Below are 18,818 nucleotides of genomic sequence, written 5' to 3'. Positions count from 1 at the left end.
CAAGCGTGAGCCACAGCGCCTGACTGGCATCTGTGCTCTTAGCCATCAGGCCACACGGTCTTTCTGACAAGTGCAGGGCAACAGCAATATGATCAGGAAGAAATTTTTACCTTAATCAAAATGAGAGAGTTTTAGGTAAAAATGTGAGACCACAAAATAACCCAGATTTACACAATAAATTATAGAAAGAACCTAGCCTTATGCTGTAGTAATCCTATCCTTGAAGCTCAAGGCATTTCTGGAATTATTTCTTGGATATTACCATGCAAAGCAGTTTATAAAACACAACAGATACCTGTCTCAATACTCTAGTGTTGCCTTGTTTTTGATTTTTGTTTTTTAACTTTTAAGTTCAGCAGTACATGTGCAGGTTTGTTATACAGGTAAACTCATAGCACAGGGGTTTGTTGGGCGATTATTTTGTCACCCAGGTACTAAGCCTAGTACCTAATAGTTGTTTTTTCTGCTCCTCTCCCTCCTCCCATTCTCCACCCTCAAGTGGGCCTTAGTGTCTGTTGTTCCTCTCTGTGTTCTCATCATTTAGCTTCCACTAATAGGTGAGAACATGTGATATCTGGTTTCCTGTTTCTGCATTAGTTTGCTAAGGATAACAGTCTCCAGCTCCATTCTTGTCTCTACAAAGATTATGATCTCGTTTTTTATGTGTGCATAGTATTCCATGGTACATATGTACCACATTTGTTTTATCCAGTCTATCATTGATGGGCACTTGGACTGATTACAAAATGATATTAATTACTGAATTGAGTGATAAGATTTGACTTTAAATGACCTGAAGTCGTTGCCAGTAGTCTAATCCAGCAGACGATTTACTATCTCTGGAAATGCACAAGAAGACTGGAAATGCACAAAAAGACTGAAGACAATTCCAAGAGTAGTGACCACAATATGTTGAGCTGTGGTGGCAAGAATGAGTTAGTGATCAGCTTCTCTGATGACCTGTCTGAGAGGGATAGCTCTCTTTCTCAGGGATAATTTCTGATAGGTTTATTAAAACCTTCGTCTAGCTGTTTCTCAGAGAAGCAGTGCAAGGTGATTTACTTGGCCAGGGCAGGATGTAGTGAGTGTGGGAGTTCTGAAGCACCTTTGTGTCTGGCAGCAGAACAGCCCCAGAGAGTGGAAATGTGAGTCACACTTGAGCTTGCTTCCATTCAATGGGCCCTGGCTTGTTGGGCCCTGGGTAAGCTGGCTGCCCGCCAGGAAGCCTTCTCTGGCTGGGGCATTCCAAACCACTTCTCTTGTTCTTTAAAGATACACCCTGAGGGATTTGCTGGGGCTTGTGCCTTCCCTACTCCAGATCTCCTGGCAGAGACTGGGATTTTGAATTTCGCTGGGTGGGCAGCTCTTAGGCCCACATTTCTCCTCTGTCTCCTGGGGAATGTTGGACCAGAAGGCCTGAAAGACTGCAGCCAATTCTGGGCTCTCTGATTCTCAGGTCACTGGTGTGCTTGCTAAGATGGAGTCTTGCTCTGTCGCCCAGACTGGAGTGCAGTGGTGCGATCTCAGCTCACTGCAACCTCTGCCTGCTGGGTTCTAGTGATTCTCCTGCCTCAGCCTCCTGAGTACCTGGGATTACAGGCACCCTGTGTCACCACTCCTGGTATGAAATTTCACCATGTTGGCCAGGCTGGTCCTGAACTCCTGACCTCAAGTGATCCGCCCACCTTGGCCTCCCAAAGTGCTGGAATTATAGGCATCAGCCACTGCGCCGGGCCTAAATTTTATTTTTTATTGCTCCTATTTAGATGTATCTACATATTTACCAATTTCTTTTTCTTTTTTTGTTTGAGACGGAGTCTCACTTTCTCGCCCAGGCTGTGTAGTGCAGTGGTGCGATCTCGGCTCCCTGCAAGCTCCACCTCCCAGGTTCACGCCATTCTCCTGCCTCAGTCTCCCGAGTAGCTGGGACTACAGGTGCCCGCCACCACACCCAGCTAATTTTTTGTATTTTTAGTAGAGACGAGGTTTCACTGTGTTAGCCAGGATGGTCTCGATCTCCTGACCTCATGATCTGCCCGCCCCGGCCTCCCAAAGTGCTGGGATTACAGGTGTGAGCCACAGCACCTAGCCCAAATTTTTTTCTAACAATTGATTCTTGTACCCTACCTCTTGTCTCTGGATTGTTTCCTTCTTCGTGAAATGTATCCTTAAGCAGATCACTCAAGAGTTGTCATTAGTTAACTATTCAGGTTTTGTTCACCCCAAAAATATATTTACCTTCTTTTGAATGATATTATAGAACTTTAGAGCAAAGGTTCTTTTCCTTAGATATTATTCCATTGTTTTCTGGCTTTTTTTTTTTTTTTTTGCTGTTGGAGAGTCTACTGTTTATCTAATTTTTACTCTATAGGTGAAATTGCTTTTTCTGTTTCTCTGTATGTTGGTGTTTTCATTTTTTATTCTGATGTGTCTTGATGCAGGCTTTCAAAAAAATTATTTTCAGAATTTGTTACGTTCTTTCAATTTGAGGATGCATGTATTTTTTTTAATCCTAGAAAATGTTCAATCATACCTCTAAATTCTTGTTAACTCTAGTAGGTTGGATATGTTTGACTCAAGTAACAGAAACCCAACTCAAAATAGCTTTAAAAACAGTTTTTAAAAATGTATTACTTCACATAACAAAAAACCAGGAGAAAGGTGACTTCAGGATTTATTAATTTATTAACCCAAGGATCAGCCTTTCTTTTCAGCCACGCTCAGCATGTTGGCTTCGCATCCCTAAAGGTCTCAAGATGGCTGCCACAGCTCCAGGCTCCCTTTCTGTCTTTGCCTCTAGGGTCATTAGAGAGATTTGTCTTCCTTGTGTCTTTGTGAGATCAAAGCAGCTTTACCCAAAAATCTTCCGCCTTTCCCTCATCAAAGACTTTTCCTCCTGCCTAACTACAGGGGAGACTGCCAGAACTGCAAGAAGAAAGGGAACACAGTGATTAATTTAGACCAATCAGGATCTGTATCCCAGAACTAGGGATAAGATCAGCCTTCTCTGAGGCACTTGGAGGAGAGTTGGACACCAGATAAAGTCAGAGGTCTGCCAGTTAAGAAAAAAACCGAGAATGGTTGCTGGGTAGGTAGCCAACAGTGTCTACTCCTTTAATTCTCTCTAACTTCACCTGCTGCCCTTCTATTGGACATAGGTTGGATTTTCTTAGCCCATTCTTCCTGTATTTTTGACTTGTATTTTGACTTTTATTACATAGTTTCAATTTCTTAATTTTTCTCACTGCGTACTGAGTAATTTCCTCAGACCTCTCTTCTAGGAATCATCTTTCAGTTAATCATCTTCCTCGTTAGCTAAATCTGCTGTTTAACATACCCATTGGTTTGTCTTGCATTATGGTTTCTAGTTCTTTTACTTTCTTTTTTTTTTTTTTTTTTGAGATGGAGTTTTGCTCTTGTCTCCCAGGCTAGAGTACAATGGCATGATCTCAGCTCACTGAAACCTCTGCCTCCTGGGTCTAAGCAGTTCTCCTGCCCCAGCCTCCCAAGTAGCTGGGGTTACAGGTGCCCGCCACCACACCCAGCTAATTTTTGTATTTGTAGTAGGGATGGTGTTTCACCACGTTAACCAGGCTGGTCTCGAACTCCTGATTTCAGGTGATCCACCCACTTCGGCCTTCCAATGTGCTGGGATTACAGGAGTGAGCGACTGCACCCGGCCTCTTTTCTTTTTAAAAGTTTTAATTGTATTGGTTTTATTGTCTCTTTCTTTTCCTTCTTTCTTTCTTTTTCTTTCTCTCTCTCTCTTTCTTTTTCTTTTTTCTTTTTTTTTTTTTTTAATGGAGACAGTGTCTCACTCTTTCATCTAGGATGGAGTGCATTGGTGTGATCATGGCTCACTGTAGCCTTGACCTCCCGGGCTCTGGTAATTATTCTCCAACCTCAGCCTCCCAAGTAGCTGAGACTACAGGCACACACCACCAAGCATGGCTAATTTTTTTGTAGAGATGAGGTTTCACCACATTGCCCTGGGTGGTCTCGAACTCCTGAGCTCAAGCCATCCGCCTACTTTGGCCTCCCAAAGTGTTGGGGTTATAGGCGTGAGCCACTGTGCCTAGCTAGCCACCATGTTTTTTCTATTAATTCAAGTTCTTGGAAGTCAATTCTTCTATTTTGTTGCTGTTGTTTTTGACCGTCCCTCATGGGGAATGCTAAGTGTTCACTTTCATCAGGTATTTTTCTGTTTGTATTGTGAGTGTGTAAATTCCTTATAGAGGTATTTTGATTTACTTCTGTCAGCATTAATTTTTACATGGGTTTATTAACTTGGATTTCTGTAGCATGCAGAATGTATACATTTAGTTGTGTTTGTTTTGTTTTGAGACGGAGCCTTGCTCTGTTGCCCAGGCTGGAGTGCAGTGGTGTGATCTCGGCTCATTGCAACCTCTGCCTCCCAGGTTCAAGCAAATTCTCCTACCTCGGCCTCTCGAGTAGCTGGGACTACAGGTGTGCGCCACCACGCCTGGCTAATTTTTGTATTTTTAGTAGAGACAGGGTTTCACCATGTTGACCAAGCTGGTCTCGAACTCCTGACTTCAGGTGATTCATCCGCCTCAGCCTCCCGGAGTGCTGGGATTACAGGCATCAGCCACTGCACCCGGCTAGAATATATTAATTTAGAACCGTCATTAGCATGACGCATGTCTTAATGTTTGATTTCTCATGGAAAAAAATGTTGGTACCCTGCTCAGAGCCTCACGTTAAGTAACTATATTTTTGCCACTTGGCTATGCCAGTGAGAGGAGCTTTCTAATCCCTTTTCCGTGAAGGAGAAATCCCTTCTAGAGCCTATTCTTTATGTAGGATGTTGGTTCCGGTTCTCTGCTTTGTAGGGCCCAAAGTCATTCTGCCACCTAAAAACCTCTGCCCTAGGGGACTTGAACTATGTTGAACTATGATAGATCTGAACTATGATACCCTGTGGTTACGGGCGTGAGGTTCATATTCTGCCTTTTAGTTTTTTCTCTGTTACCTGTAGGTTTCTTTTTTCAAGTTTCACTTTTTTAAAAAAATTAAATTTGGGGTTATATTTAATCCAACTTTTCTGTGCATTTGAAATAAGAAACATGTTCACGTCAGTGACATCTACCATGTTGGGGGAGACTCCCATAGTAAGTGAACAACGCTATACTTTGCTTGGATAAAGTCATTATACCTTATGAAGTGCTTCCTAGTCATGTTTTCATTTGCCTTTTATATTTTCAATTTCTTAATCTTTCTGACTGCATTTTGGGGAATTTCCTCAGACTAATTCTTATATTTATGCTTGAAGAGTTCATACTGATACGTCCAATCACCAATCTAACACAAGGTGTTTTCTCACCTCCCCCCATTCTGTAATTTGTATCTTTTATCTCCCACAGTAAAATACTTGATTCCCAACATAAGCATGGTTATAGTTTCAACAAAAGCGTTTATACACAGTTGCCCTACAGTCAAATAGGTGTCAAATTGCAATACCATTACCAACATCTAACCTAATAAGTAAACTTAATTTTTTTCTCTTTATGATTATATCATCAATCTGATTTACATTAGGCTTTTTTTCTGTCTACAATTTTATGTTTACTTTTTATAACATTTATTTAAAAATTTTAGTGTGTAAAATATTTACGTGGTTCAGAAATTAAAACTATAAGGAAATACTTAGAGAAATTTACTTCTATCTCTCTTAATTTCTGATTTATCTTTCCTATGTTTCTTTTTAAATAAACATATTTATGTATATTTGTGTGTGTATGTATTCTCATTTCAACTTCTTTCTCACTTATTTCCAATTTTTTTTTTTTTTTACAACTAGTGCCTCAATGGATAAAATAACTTTGTCCATCTGTTATTTCATATTATGAACTTGCATCTTCAGGGTAGATGCTTAGATACGGAGTTGCTGGGCCAAGGGTGTGCAATGGTTTGGAGGGTTTGGATATGGTTTTGGGGGCCCCGCCAAGTCTCATGTTGACATTTGATCCCAGTGTTGGAGGTGGGGCCTGGTGGGAGGTGTTTTGGTTGTGAGGCAGATCCCTCATGGAGGACAGCATGGTGCCATTCTTGTAGGAGGGAGTGAGTTCTCACTCTTAGTTCCCACTAGAATGGGTTGTTGAAAAGAGCCTGGTACCTCCTTCCCTCTCTTGGCTCCTCTCTCCCCTTGTGGTCTGCACACATTGGCTCCCCTTTGCTTTCAGCCATGAGTGCAGGCAGCTTGAAGCCCTCAGCAGAGGCTGATGCTGCACCATACTTGTACAGCCTGCAGAACCGTGAGCTAAATAAACATCTTTTCTTTGTAAGTTACCCAGCCTCAGTTATTCCTTTATAGCAATTTTGCAAACAGACTAAGACAGGGTGAATGCACGTAGTATTTTTACCTTTGCCCAATTTCTCTCCCCTAGGGTTCTGCCATTTGCATTTGTTCTGGAAGTGTAGGAGAGTGCCTGTTTCCCCAATGCCTTGCCTGCAGAGAGTGCTGCCAAACTTTGGAATTTTTGCTGGTCTAAAAAGAAAGGAATGGCATCTCATTGTAGTTTTAACGTGGATTTCTCTTCTTTTCAGTGAAATTGAGCATCATTTCAGTGTTTGAGTACCATTGGCATATCTTTCTGTGAACTCTGTGTTTAGGTCTTTGTCTTTGTCCATTTTCTGTTGCTTATAACAAAATACCTGAAACTGGGTAATTTATAAAGAAAAGGAATGTATTTCTTACAGTGATGGAGGCTAAAATATCCAAGGTTGAGGGGCTGCATACGGTGAGGGCCTTCTTGTTGGTGGGTTCTCTGCAGAATCCCCATGCGACACAGGGTGTCACATGGATGGGGGCTGAGTGCTAGCTCAGGTCTCTCTTCCTCTTCCTATAAAGCCACAGTCCCACTGCGTGATAACCCATTAATCCATGAATGCATTATTCTGTTCACGAGAGCAGAGCCCTCATCAGCCAGTCACCTCTTAAAGGCTCCACTTCTCCATGTTGCCCATTGGAGGTTAAGTTTCAATGTGAGTTTCAGAAGGTGCAGGCATTCAAACCATAATAGTCTTATGGCCACTTTTTTATTCTGGGTTTTCATCTGTTTTTTTCCTCTTGATTTTAACTAGTTCTTTACAGATTAGGATGATAAGATTTTTATCTGTGATATAAGCTATAAATATTTCCTCTCTTTATTTCATTTGTCTAATGATTCAAGCTCTATTTTCTTTCTTTTTTTATAATTTTAATATTTATTTTAGATTTGGGGGTACATGTGCAGGTTTATTATATGCAAAGTCTGTTTTTATTTATTTATTTATTTATTTATTTATTTTTTTGAGACGGAGTCTCGCTCTGTCGCCCAGGCTGGAGTGCAGTGGCCGGATCTCAGCTCACTGCAAGCTCCGCCTCCTGGGTTCAGCCATTCTCCTGCCTCAGCCTCCAGAGTAGCTGGGACTACAGGCGCCCGCCACCTCGCCCGGCTAGTTTTTTGTATTTTTAGTAGAGACGGGGTTTCACCGTGTTAGCCAGGATGGTCTCGATCTCCTGACCTCGTGATCTGCCCGTCCCGGCCTCCCAAAGTGCCGGGATTACAGGCTTGAGCCACCGCGCCCGGCCTGTTTTTATTTATTTATTTATTTATTTTTATTATTATTATACTTTAAGTTCTAGGGTACATGTGCATAACGTGTAGGTTTGTTACATATGTATACTTGTGCCATGTTGGTGTGCTGCACCCATCAACTCGTCAGCACCCATCAACTTGTCATTTACATCAGGTATAACTCCCAATGCAATCCCTCCCCCCTCCCCCCTCCCCACAATAGGCCCCGGTGTGTGATGTTCCCCTTCCCGAGTCCAAGTGATGTCATTGTTCAGTTCCCACCTATGAGTGAGAACATGCGGTGTTTGGTTTTCTGTTCTTGTGATAGTTTGCTGAGAAAGGGATGGTTTCCAGCTGCATCCATGTCCCTACAAAGGACACAAACTCATCCTTTTTTATGAAAGTCTGTTTTCTTAATCACCATGTTGTCCCTTGTGCAGTAATATGCTTATTTAGAAGCTTTGAGACATTAATTAATTTACTTATTAGAGTCAACAAACCCAGAACTCACCAACTAAAGACAAAAACCAAAAACAACCTTATGAAGACACAGGCATAGAAGGCACACCTAGAAAGTATCTTCACAGCACAAAGCTGGAGTATCTAATATGTTGCATAACTGAATTAAAATTCAGAATACTTTAGCAGCCTGGAAATATGGGCCAAAATGCTTAAAGGGAAATTTAGTAGAAATAATGTTTTGTACTTAGGCTTAAAAACGTTAATTCCACATGTTCAAGATTAGGGACATCTGTCTTCATAGAAATTCATGTATGTATAAACTTTGGAATTTAGTTGATCACACACTTATATAAGCCCAGCAGAATTACCTAGTTGCTACAAGAAAATTTTTTGAGACAGGGTCTCTCTTTGTCACCCAGGCTGGAGCTCAGTGACACAAACAGCTCACTGCAGCCTCCACCTCTGGGCTCAAGGGATCTTCCCACCTCAGCCCGCTAAGTAGCTGGGAGTACAGGCATGTACCACCATTCCTGGATAATTTTCCTTTTATTTTCTTGTAGAGACAGTTTCGCCACATTGCCCAGGCTTGTTCTCAAACTCCTGAGCTCAAGCAGTCTGCCCACACGAGCCTCCCAAAGTGCTGGGATTACCGGTGTGAGCTACCGTGCGCCCTGCCTCCAGAAAATGTATTCTTACAGTGAATAGTATGAAGGGGATTATTCTGATCATGGAGAAAATTGCCCATTTGGACTTGACACTTATCAGAATACATCCAGAATGGTGTGTGCAAATTTGGGGACCACAAATCAAGAGGGTCATAGACATCTGAGAGCAAGTACAAAGCAGGGAAGCTGAGTTAGTGAAGGGTCTGGAAACCACCATACAGCTTACTATGAGAGAAACTTTCTCTCTGGTACTTATGACTGCTAGTGAGGGGAAGGACTGCCTTATTAACCCGCACACTCCCTCTGGCCAAAGAGCGTTTGAAGCAATGGATCCACCACGAGGGTTGTGAGGGTGGCCCCGCTGCTGTGTATAGGCAGTTTAGGCAGCAGAGTTTTTGTCTTGGTCATGGAAAGCAATCTTTCCTTTCTTTTTGGTGTCTTCTATGTGCAGAGAATGAGAGCAGGTGGGGAAAGTGATCTGTGGGATTTTTAGCTAACTGAAGTATACGGAGAGTTTTGGAGAAACATCAGTGTGTAGGATTTAATGTTAACATGTGTCAACCTGGGGCTTTAGCCAAGCAAGATCCCAAGCCAGTTTCCTGAGGGCAGGGACTGCACCTTATAGACAGTGATGTCTGTGGGCCAGGACCTCAAATGATGCCTCTACTTCCCCATTTACAGTTAGTGCTTGCCCTCCCTCGCCGTGTCTGATGAGAACAGTGATGATGTCCCCATATAAACTGTACGTGATTCATCCCTGCTCAGGGAGCTCAGAACAATTCCCATGAGAATCTTACTGTCAAACCGTAATGTGCACCAAAACTGACTGGCGGTGGGGCTAAAATGCAGATTTGTTTCTGTGAGATGGAGATGCGGAGCCTGAGGTTCTGCCTCTCTAGTGAGCTCCCAGGTGATGGTGATCCTGCTGGTTCAGAGCGCGTCCTGAGTAGCCAGGGTCTAAACACAGCAGTCCGCAGAGTGTCTCCCATAGACCACTTGTAACAACCCCCTGCCCCCATTTAAAATGCAGATTCCTAGGTTGTGCCTGTGATCTCTGCACCCAGAACCTCTGGTGGTGGAGGTCAAGGATCAGTTTCTAAACTGGCTCTTCAAACCATTCTTAAGCACATTAAAGATTTTGAACCACTGGCCTTGGGAAAATGGATAGGATGGGTTAGACCAGAGGAAGAAATTGGTCAGGGGGATGTAAAGAGTTTCACACGTCGTTGGTTGTAGAAAATGGCCCGCTTATGTGGCGCTTGTGTGGGGGAGTCCCGCTGAGAGTCTGCACTGGCTGGGTGACCTCAGGCGTAGCACTTAACCCCTTTAAGCCTTTATTCTCTAAGGTGGAGACGATGATTTGATGAATCTTTTCCTATCCCCGATCCTGCTTTATCTTTGCAGTCGTCCAGCATGCTGTGCCCACCCCATGCCGAGGTGCACTGACCATGAGCCTCAACTCCTCCCTCGGCTGCAGGAAAGAGCTGAGTAACCTCACTGAGGAGGAGGGCGGCGAAGGGGGCGTCATCGTCACCCAGTTCATCGCCATCATTGTCATCACCATTTTTGTCTGCCTGGGAAACCTGGTCATCGTGGTCACCTTGTACAGGAAGTCCTACCTCCTCACCCTCAGCAACAAGTTCGTCTTCAGCCTGACCCTGTCCAACTTCCTGCTGTCCGTGTTGGTGCTGCCTTTTGTGGTGACGAGCTCCATCCGCAGGGAATGGATCTTTGGTGTAGTGTGGTGCAACTTCTCTGCCCTGCTCTACCTGCTGATCAGCTCAGCCAGCATGCTAACCCTCGGGGTCATTGCCATCGACCGGTAAGCATGCTTCACACTTAGAGAATTGAGGAATTACTGACGGGCACTCATCTGGTGCAGTGTCCCGCTGACTGCTTTAGTTCCCTGGAGAGTGTCAGGGGCTCCTGCCCGGGGAGGATGACCAGGTGGAGTTCTGCCTCTGGAGCCATCTCTTCAACCAAAGCATATCTCGTTTTGTCTGCGGATGTTACATACAATTTTATATTTTAAAAAGAGGTTCCGTTGCCTAGAATAAAACATTGTAGAAACCTCTGATTCTTGGTTTGTAGGTGAAGAAGCCGAAGCCAAGGCAGGTTTCGATTCCGAGCCGCATTGGGTCCAGGGCCTCTGACTCTGCTGCTCTTTCTCCCAATGTGACTGCTGCTCTGTCTTGCTTTGGTGTTGACCAGTGCAACCCAACAGGGAACACCCTCACTCCCCACAGCCCAGGACTGGAAGGAGAGCAGGGGGAAGGAAGACAGCCAGAGAATACTGCAGTGACACCGGGGAGAGGCCGTGTGCGCATTTGGAAACTTGGTTGCTCCCGCCCTCAACGTAGCTGATGCACGGGGAGGTTAGGCGCGGCTGATGTGCCTAAGCAGCATCTCGCAGATTCTTCAGGTTCCTGCATTATGCTGTCAGGTTTAGTTGTACAAGTCTCATGGGGTTTGGCAGCGAGTTTCCCACAAATTAGTGCATTTATTAGAATTTTGCTAATGGCCACTTCGTTCATCACAGGCACAGGTTGAACTTCATGAGGACAGGGAGGATAGATTCAAGGTCTGTGTGATTTACCTGGAATTGGGGAGGAGAGTAAGTAGTGGGGCAGGGAAAACACAGAGTGGGGCTAGCCAGGGATGTTGTCACTGGGTGACACAAGTCCCTGGGCTTTTTTGAGACCGTCAGTTTTTCAGCTGATGAGTGGTAGTGGAACTGTCCACTGGGAGCACAGACTGCACCTCGACCTGAGGCTGGAATCTGGCAGCTCTTTCTGGCTGCGTTGGGGAGGCAGAACCAATGAAGCCATTGGTCAAAACAAATCAGCTAGCTTCTTTTTTTTTTTTTCCCCCTGAATAGTAAAAGTAATACAGAAAATATAATGAATGAAATTAGAAACACTTCTGATCTAATCATCAGAAGCAATCACTGTTTATGTTTTTAGTATATTTGCTTCCAGTAATTTTTGGTTGTATACAGCAAATTTTTGAAATAGGCTTCTGGCACCTATGGTTTTCTGACCTCCTTTTTTCATTCAGGTGATGGTGAGCATTTTCTCTTATTTGCAAATATCCTTGAAGAAGGTGATTTTTCATGGTTACAAGGTATTCCATCCTGTGGAGGTATATAAATTATTTTCACAGTCCCATATTACTGGATTAGGTGGCTTCACATAGCTTGCTATTCTCTATAGCATTCTGAGGAGCATGTGTGTTTGTGGAATTGCTGTATTCTCAGTAACAGTAAACATGCTTTCAAGGTTCTTGATATATAAAAGGCAAATAACCCTTTAGAAAGTTGTACAAATTTGTACTTCAGCAGCTGTTTGTCAATATCCTATCAGGACTGATTATATAACATTTTTTTTTAAGTTTGGAAGTTTGTTGGCAGGGGGGAGGAATGGGATCTCATTGTTTTGACTTTTATTTATTTATTGTATTTATTACGTTTTGAACATTCCTTTCTGGGCTCTGGGTCCCGTAGAACATGGAGTGAGGATAAACAGCTTAGTTGCAGAGATGGAGAGATGGTCTCTGAGTACCCCTCTCAGAGCTGTCTCTATATGGATGCTCAGTAAACACGCCAGGCAGCATCTGCAGGGATAGCTCCAGGATGACTGTAAGCTGCTTGCTTAAATCTGGGGTCTAGATGAATGAGAATGAGATTTTCTACCAGCAAGCATGACAAATCCTCAAATCATGCCAGCAAAGTACTTCATCTGAGAGAGGGTTTACCTCTTTCAGGGCCTTGGATGTCTACTCCAGGAAAGGCCTGTGCCCAATCCTTGGGGTGGTGGGCTACAGTCATGAGCAGGACATAGGCCCTGCCCACCAGGGGTTTACAGTTCAGTGGCAGAGGCTGACTTGTGGGTGCCGATTTAACACAAAAGTAGAAATAACCACCATCGACAGCTCCACCAGCCACTGCTGCTGATGGGCTGGGCAAGGAGAAGGTGGCATTTGAGTGCCTCAGGGAGAAGGTGGCATTTGAGCTAGGCTCCTAAACAGCGAGTAGGATAGCAGGTATGTAACAGGTGAAGAGACCTCTTCTGACTGAAGGAGCAGCTTCTGTGTATTCACTTGGTAAGCAATTATTGAACACCTATTATATGCCTAGCACAGTGGTTGGTGCTGGGAATACATAGCTGAATAAGATGAATAAACATGCCAAAGCCGAGCGTGGTGGCTCACGCCTGTAATCCCAACACCTTGGGAAGCCGAGGCGGGTGGATCACCCGAAGTCAGGAGTTCAAGACCAGCCTGGCCAACGTGGTGAAAGCCCGTCTCTACTAAAATACAAAAATTAGCCGGACATGGTGGCAGGTGCCTGTAATCCCAGCTACTTGGGAGGCTGAGGCAGGAGAATCACTTGAACCCGGGAGGCGGGGGTTGCAGTGAGCCGAGATTGTGCCATTGCACTCCAGCCTGGGTGACAAGAGCAATACTCCATCTGAAGAAAGAAAAAGAAAAAGAGAAAGTAGAAGTGGAGAAGAACAAGGGCAGTGAGCATGATTTTAACTATAAAATGTTACACGCTTGTCATATTCCTATGTACACTATTTATCAACATTTAGCTCAGCTAACCCTCATGGTAACCTTGTTAGCCCCGATTTTGCAGATGAGCAAAGTGAGGTTTTTGAGGCCTTAAGTAACTTGCCCAGGGTCACGTGGCTGGTAACTAACTCTCCCAGTTTTGAGATGCCCAAACCTGGATGTTTTGTCATTATACAACACCGTCAACTCAGTCATTCCAGCAGCCGGCTAGCATAGCTCAGGGTTTCTCCACCTTAGCACTGTTGACATTTCAAGCCAGATAATTCTTGTGGTGAGGAGCTGTCCTGTGCCTTGTAGGATGTACAACAGCATCCTGGCCTCTACCCACCAAATGCTGGAACACCTCCCCAGTTGTGACAGCCCAAAATGTCTATAGACATTGCCACATATACCCAGGGGTTCCCAGCTGAGAACCTTAGCTAAAGTAACTGGCCAGACAGATGAACCCAAAGAGTCCATCTTGTAGCTCCATGAAAAGAGAGCAAAGACAGATATGAAAAGAATGGCTGCCTGGAGCGAAATTCACAGTTTGTCAATGTCCTAAACCAGCCAAGTGGAAGTAGGGCCTGCTGGGGACACCATTTGACCTGCCAACGGTTCCACTGTGAACGTCTGTGACTTAGAAGAAGCCTGTAACGGTGGTCACCTCTGTCATCGCTGCCAAGCCGCCTGAGTCCTGGGTCTGTGGAGAAGAGTTCTCATATTTTCATTCCACACCACAAAGGGTGAAACTCCAGGTCTGAAAATAGAATTTCAGTACATGAAAGTATGTAGAACAATGGGATGAGTAGGGCTAGCAAAAGTGACTAGTGCTTTTAGGAGACTGTTCCATGTAAGTTAGAATGTTGCCTCTCGGTTAGGTGAAGTTGGATTAGATTCTGTTTCTGTTTTCACTGAAGACAACTTATTAAGAGCAGGGCTTGCTGTCAAAGTGGCTGGTCTTGTGGCAGGAGCCTGAAGCATCGGAAGCCCCTTCCCACATTACAACTTTTCGGTTACCTGTGACGTCATGAAAGCCTCCTTGGGGTTCAAGGGTCGTGACTGGGCTCATGTCTGAAAATGAGTTGTCAGAGAAAAGATCGAGAGCCTCAGAAGACAGTTAAGAGAATAGAGAGCAAAGGAAAACCCCTCTCTTTTGGTCTGTGTTATTAGCCCACATAGGAATCGGGAGTTGCTTTTGTTGTTTTCCCTTGAGTCTTCAACTAGGCTTAAGTGAGCCTTCTGCTGCAAAAAACGACTTTGTAAATCTGTGATTGAGAACACATATACCCATTTTTTTCTCAGGAGATGTAGGACTGTTTTTTTTTTGTTTTTTTGAGACAGGGTCTTGCTCTGTCACCCAGGCTGGAGTGCAGTGGGGCAATCATGGCTCATTGCAGCCTTGACCTCCTGGGCCCAAGTAATCCTCCTCCCACCTCAGTCTCCCAAGTAGCTGAGTCTATGGGCACACACCACCATACCTGCCTAATTTTGTTTTTTATTTTTTGTAGAGATGGGGTCTCCCTATGTTGCCCAGTCTGGTCTCAAACTCCTGGCTTCAAGTAATCCTCCTATCTTGGACTCCCAAAGTGCTGAGAGTAAAGATGTGAGCCATTGCGCCTGGATGGAATGTTCTGTATCTTGATAGACGTGTAGATGCATGCATTTCAATGTACATACGTTTTATCCGCCCCACCCCCATCAAAAACATACCTGAAAACAAAACCCCTGGAGGACATGGCTGTACATGGGCAGGGCTGTGCCTGTGGGGCTTTTCTGCCTGTAGGAGGCTGACCTTGACTGAGCCAGCACCCAGCTTCACTGCCCCGGCTTCCTGATGGCACTCAGGATGCAGCTGGGAGAAATCAGTGTCATGTCACACTGGAACTGCCTGTGCCTGAACCTCAGTCAGTGAGTTATGTGGGTACCATTTGTTACAATAAAGGAGAAGTCTTGCCATAAAGTAATAATAATAACTGGGTGTTGAGAAGAGCCAGAAGGAAATCTGGCAGAGGACAGCACATTAATTGTAATCATATTTATGGCCTCCAAACAGAGTTGGTGGAAGGAGGCCTATGGTGAACATTCACCAGGCCTGGCTCCCACAGCCGGCCGTACACTCTCGAGCTGACTGAGGGTGAAGTGTCTGCATGCTCTGTAAAGGGACAGAGAAAAGTAGAAATCTCTGCCTTGTTTCTTTTGAAAAGTGAAGGAAACCTTCCTAGACCCACTGCTCCCCTCCCCGCAGTCCCACCCTAGCAACCCCCTCACATTTCATTTGCCAGCATGATGTCAGACGGTCCAAGTCTCAGCAGGCCACCCACAAGGGGAAGGAGACTACCGTGTGGCTTGCTCACCCCCCAGGGCTCAGGAGGGCCAGTGTCCCGTGGGGGTCATCGCAGGAGCAGGAGCAGTGTAGGGCTTTTGTCCTCAAGGAGGATGGGGGAAAGGTCGATGGCCAGTCCCCCATTGAAGGGTAGGCACTCTCCGGGCCTTTTCCATGCTCTTCCTCATTCATTCCTAGGAGCAGACCTGTGAGGTGGGTGCCACAATTCCCGTTTTCTAGATGAGGGAACTGAAGCTCTCAGAGGTTCATCAGCTGGCTGAGGTCACACAGCTAGTAGACATCAGAGCCTCCATCTGAACTTGAATTTCCAGCTCCAAAGGCATGCTTTTTCCCTTGGGCTGCATGGCCTTTGCAAGATGCAAGCCCAGAGAGCAGTGAAAGACAGTAATCACCTTACCCAGCCAGTGTGCAGTGATTCTGTAATCGACACCCTAATCACTGCGCAATCTTCTCCTCAGGCCCCACAGCTGGAAATGCTCTCTTTCCAGGCTAGATCCTGGCCTGGGCTCAAGGCTCAGCTCAGAGCAGCCCCAGGCTCACCCCTGCTTAGGAAGACCAAGGAGGCAGCACCTCCAGTTAGCACGTGGCAGTTCAGCTGCTGGGGCCAAAGGGTGACTCAGGGCGGTCCCTGTGGAGGAGCCGGCTTCCCAGGCGATGTGTGAGGCACGTAGCCACAGTCATTTCCCAACATCCTGCCTGTGCCAGGCGGCATCAGTGTGGCCACCTGTCCCTTCCACATGTTGCCCTCATGGGAACATCCTATTTCCCTTGGATAAAATGTCTGGGTTGGGAGGGTGGTGGTTGACTTTCAGCCCTGTCCTCAGCCTAAGTCCTCCCACCCTTTCCAATTAAAGGGCCAGTCCTTAGCTGGGCCTACATGCCCCGGCCACGCCCCCCCGGCCTGCTTCTCTCCTCCTCTCTCCATCCTGCACTCTCTCCTGCCAGGTGGAACTCCCTGTAGCCTCCGCTCTGAGATGGTGCTCACTCCCATCTCCATACCTCACCAGGCTAGCTTTCTGCCTGGGGTGGTCCTGGGTCAGCGCCTCCAACGCTGTGAGACCTGGGTCTGGAGCATCACCTGCATCAGGAGCCCGCTGTGACCTGCTGTGCTGGACCGGAAGCCTGCCAGTTTGCATTGGTAGCACTCCTGGCCCACCTCCTTCCTAGCAGCACTGGGTGATTTGGAGCCGCCCCCTTGACTGTGGAACAAGAAGGGCTTACACAGAATCGCTGGGCGTGTGCGCCGGGGATTGTAGAGTCACAGTGCCTGGGTTTATGTCTTTCTCCCATGGGTCTGGGGGGCATTATTTAGCCTTTCCCTGCTTTAACTTCCTCATCTGTAAAATGAAGATAATGACATACCCACGCTCATGGTTGCTGTGAGGAGTCAATGTGGCCCTTACCACTCCAGGCCCCGATACTTGGCTCAGGTGTCTGCCTCCCTCACATCTTCCCAACTGCATTTCCAGGACATAGCACAGTGCTTGGCACGTCGCAGGCCTTTGGTAAATGTCTGTTGATTGAATGAAGCCCATAGTCCTTCAACATCATTCTGGTTCTGATGATCCCTCTGAAAATTGATCTGAATGGATTAATGTCAACAGCAGCAGAACTGATGTGGCCCAATGCCTAATCCCTTAGGACCCCTGTAGGTATCTCAAGACTGGCCACACCCCCAAATATGAGTGGGCTCTGGTGTGGTGACTTGGAAACAGGAAGGTTCGAGCTCTGTGTCTTGCCAGTGTTGAGCTCTTCTGTGTTAAAGAGTTCTGCAGAGCTGTGGAACGTGATGCGGTCTTTATAACTTGTCTGGGGAGACCTGGGGGAAGGTGCTGCTTTTAGAAACATCCGGCCCAGTCATGGGAGCCCCTGACGCAGGAAAGCAGCAGTTTTCTCTCTGCTGACTTCTCTCTCTTGCCTCCCTCCATCCCTTTTCTAGCTACTATGCTGTCCTGTACCCCATGGTGTACCCCATGAAAATCACAGGGAACCGGGCTGTGATGGCACTTGTCTACATCTGGCTTCATGCACTTATCGGCTGCCTGCCACCCCTGTTTGGTTGGTCGTCCGTGGAGTTTGACGAGTTCAAATGGATGTGTGTGGCTGCTTGGCACCGGGAGCCTGGCTACACGGCCTTCTGGCAGATCTGGTGTGCCCTATTCCCCTTTCTGGTCATGCTGGTGTGCTACGGCTTCATCTTCCGCGTGGCCAGGGTCAAGGCACGCAAGGTGCACTGTGGCACAGTCGTCATCGTGGAGGAGGATGCTCAGAGGACCGGGAGGAAGAACTCCAGCACCTCCACCTCCTCTTCAGGCAGCAGGAGGAACGCCTTTCAGGGTGTGGTCTACTCGGCCAACCAGTGCAAAGCCCTCATCACCATCCTGGTGGTCCTCGGTGCCTTCATGGTCACCTGGGGTCCCTACATGGTTGTCATCGCCTCTGAGGCCCTCTGGGGGAAGAGCTCTGTCTCCCCGAGCCTGGAGACTTGGGCCACATGGCTGTCCTTTGCGAGCGCTGTCTGCCACCCCCTGATCTATGGACTCTGGAACAAGACAGTTCGCAAAGAACTACTGGGCATGTGCTTTGGGGACCGGTATTATCGGGAACCGTTTGTGCAACGACAGAGGACTTCCAGGCTCTTCAGCATTTCCAACAGGATCACAGGTAACTTGGGCATTGTTAGGATAGTCCCTCCGCGGCAGATGAAATCTGTGGTCCTCTCAGCCACGCTGGCCTGTTTGTGGGTGAGTTCTCAGGCTGACTGGTGGTGGGGCTCAAAGCACAGATTTCCTCTGGGAAGAAACATTCCAGAGGCTCTGCTGTGATTCCCAGGGAGCTTCCTGTCACTCAGCAGTTCGTGGCCATGCTGACCAGGCCAGCAGAGCTCCCTGGTGCCTGGTATGCATCCCATAAGAATCGGGCAGGGGACACCATGGTCTAGAAATCTGCTTTCTGAAACCCCAGCCATGGCCCTCTGGCCTCCAGAGTATGTATAGTTTCTTTTTCTTTTCTTTTCTTTTTTTTTTTTTTGGGACAGGATCTTGCTCTGTCGCCCAGGGTGGAGTGCAGTGGCACGATCTCCATTCACTGCAACCTCTGTCTCCCTGATTCAGGTGATTCTTGTGCCTCAGCCTCCCAAGTAGCTGGGATTATAGGCACGCACCACCACAGCCAACTACTTTTTATATTTTTAGTAGAGACGGGGTTGCATCT

The 18,818-nt window shown here is 46.3% G+C and overlaps 1 protein-coding gene across 3 annotated transcripts in view; it reads left to right on the top strand.

Moving 5' to 3' along the window:
• The window catches only part of GPR161 (G protein-coupled receptor 161), a 58,149-nt gene that overhangs the window by 22,848 nt on the left and 16,483 nt on the right, over window positions 1–18,818 (top strand). For 2 of the 3 annotated variants that reach the window (XM_011933411.1, XM_011933412.1), the window contains 2 exons: window positions 10,112–10,529; window positions 17,545–18,269. In XM_011933411.1, coding sequence (XP_011788801.1) covers window positions 10,112–10,529; window positions 17,545–18,269 — 1,143 coding nt within the window. The remainder of the gene's footprint in view (window positions 1–10,111; window positions 10,530–17,544; window positions 18,270–18,818) is intronic. The other variant, XM_011933413.1, reaches the window with a different exon arrangement.

The sequence above is a fragment of the Colobus angolensis genome, unplaced genomic scaffold (assembly GCF_000951035.1).
Source record: "Colobus angolensis palliatus isolate OR3802 unplaced genomic scaffold, Cang.pa_1.0 Scaffold126, whole genome shotgun sequence".
NCBI lineage: Eukaryota > Metazoa > Chordata > Mammalia > Primates > Cercopithecidae > Colobus > Colobus angolensis.
The sequence above is the reverse complement of the archived record's forward strand: the minus strand, read 5'-3'. Positions and strand labels throughout refer to the sequence as shown.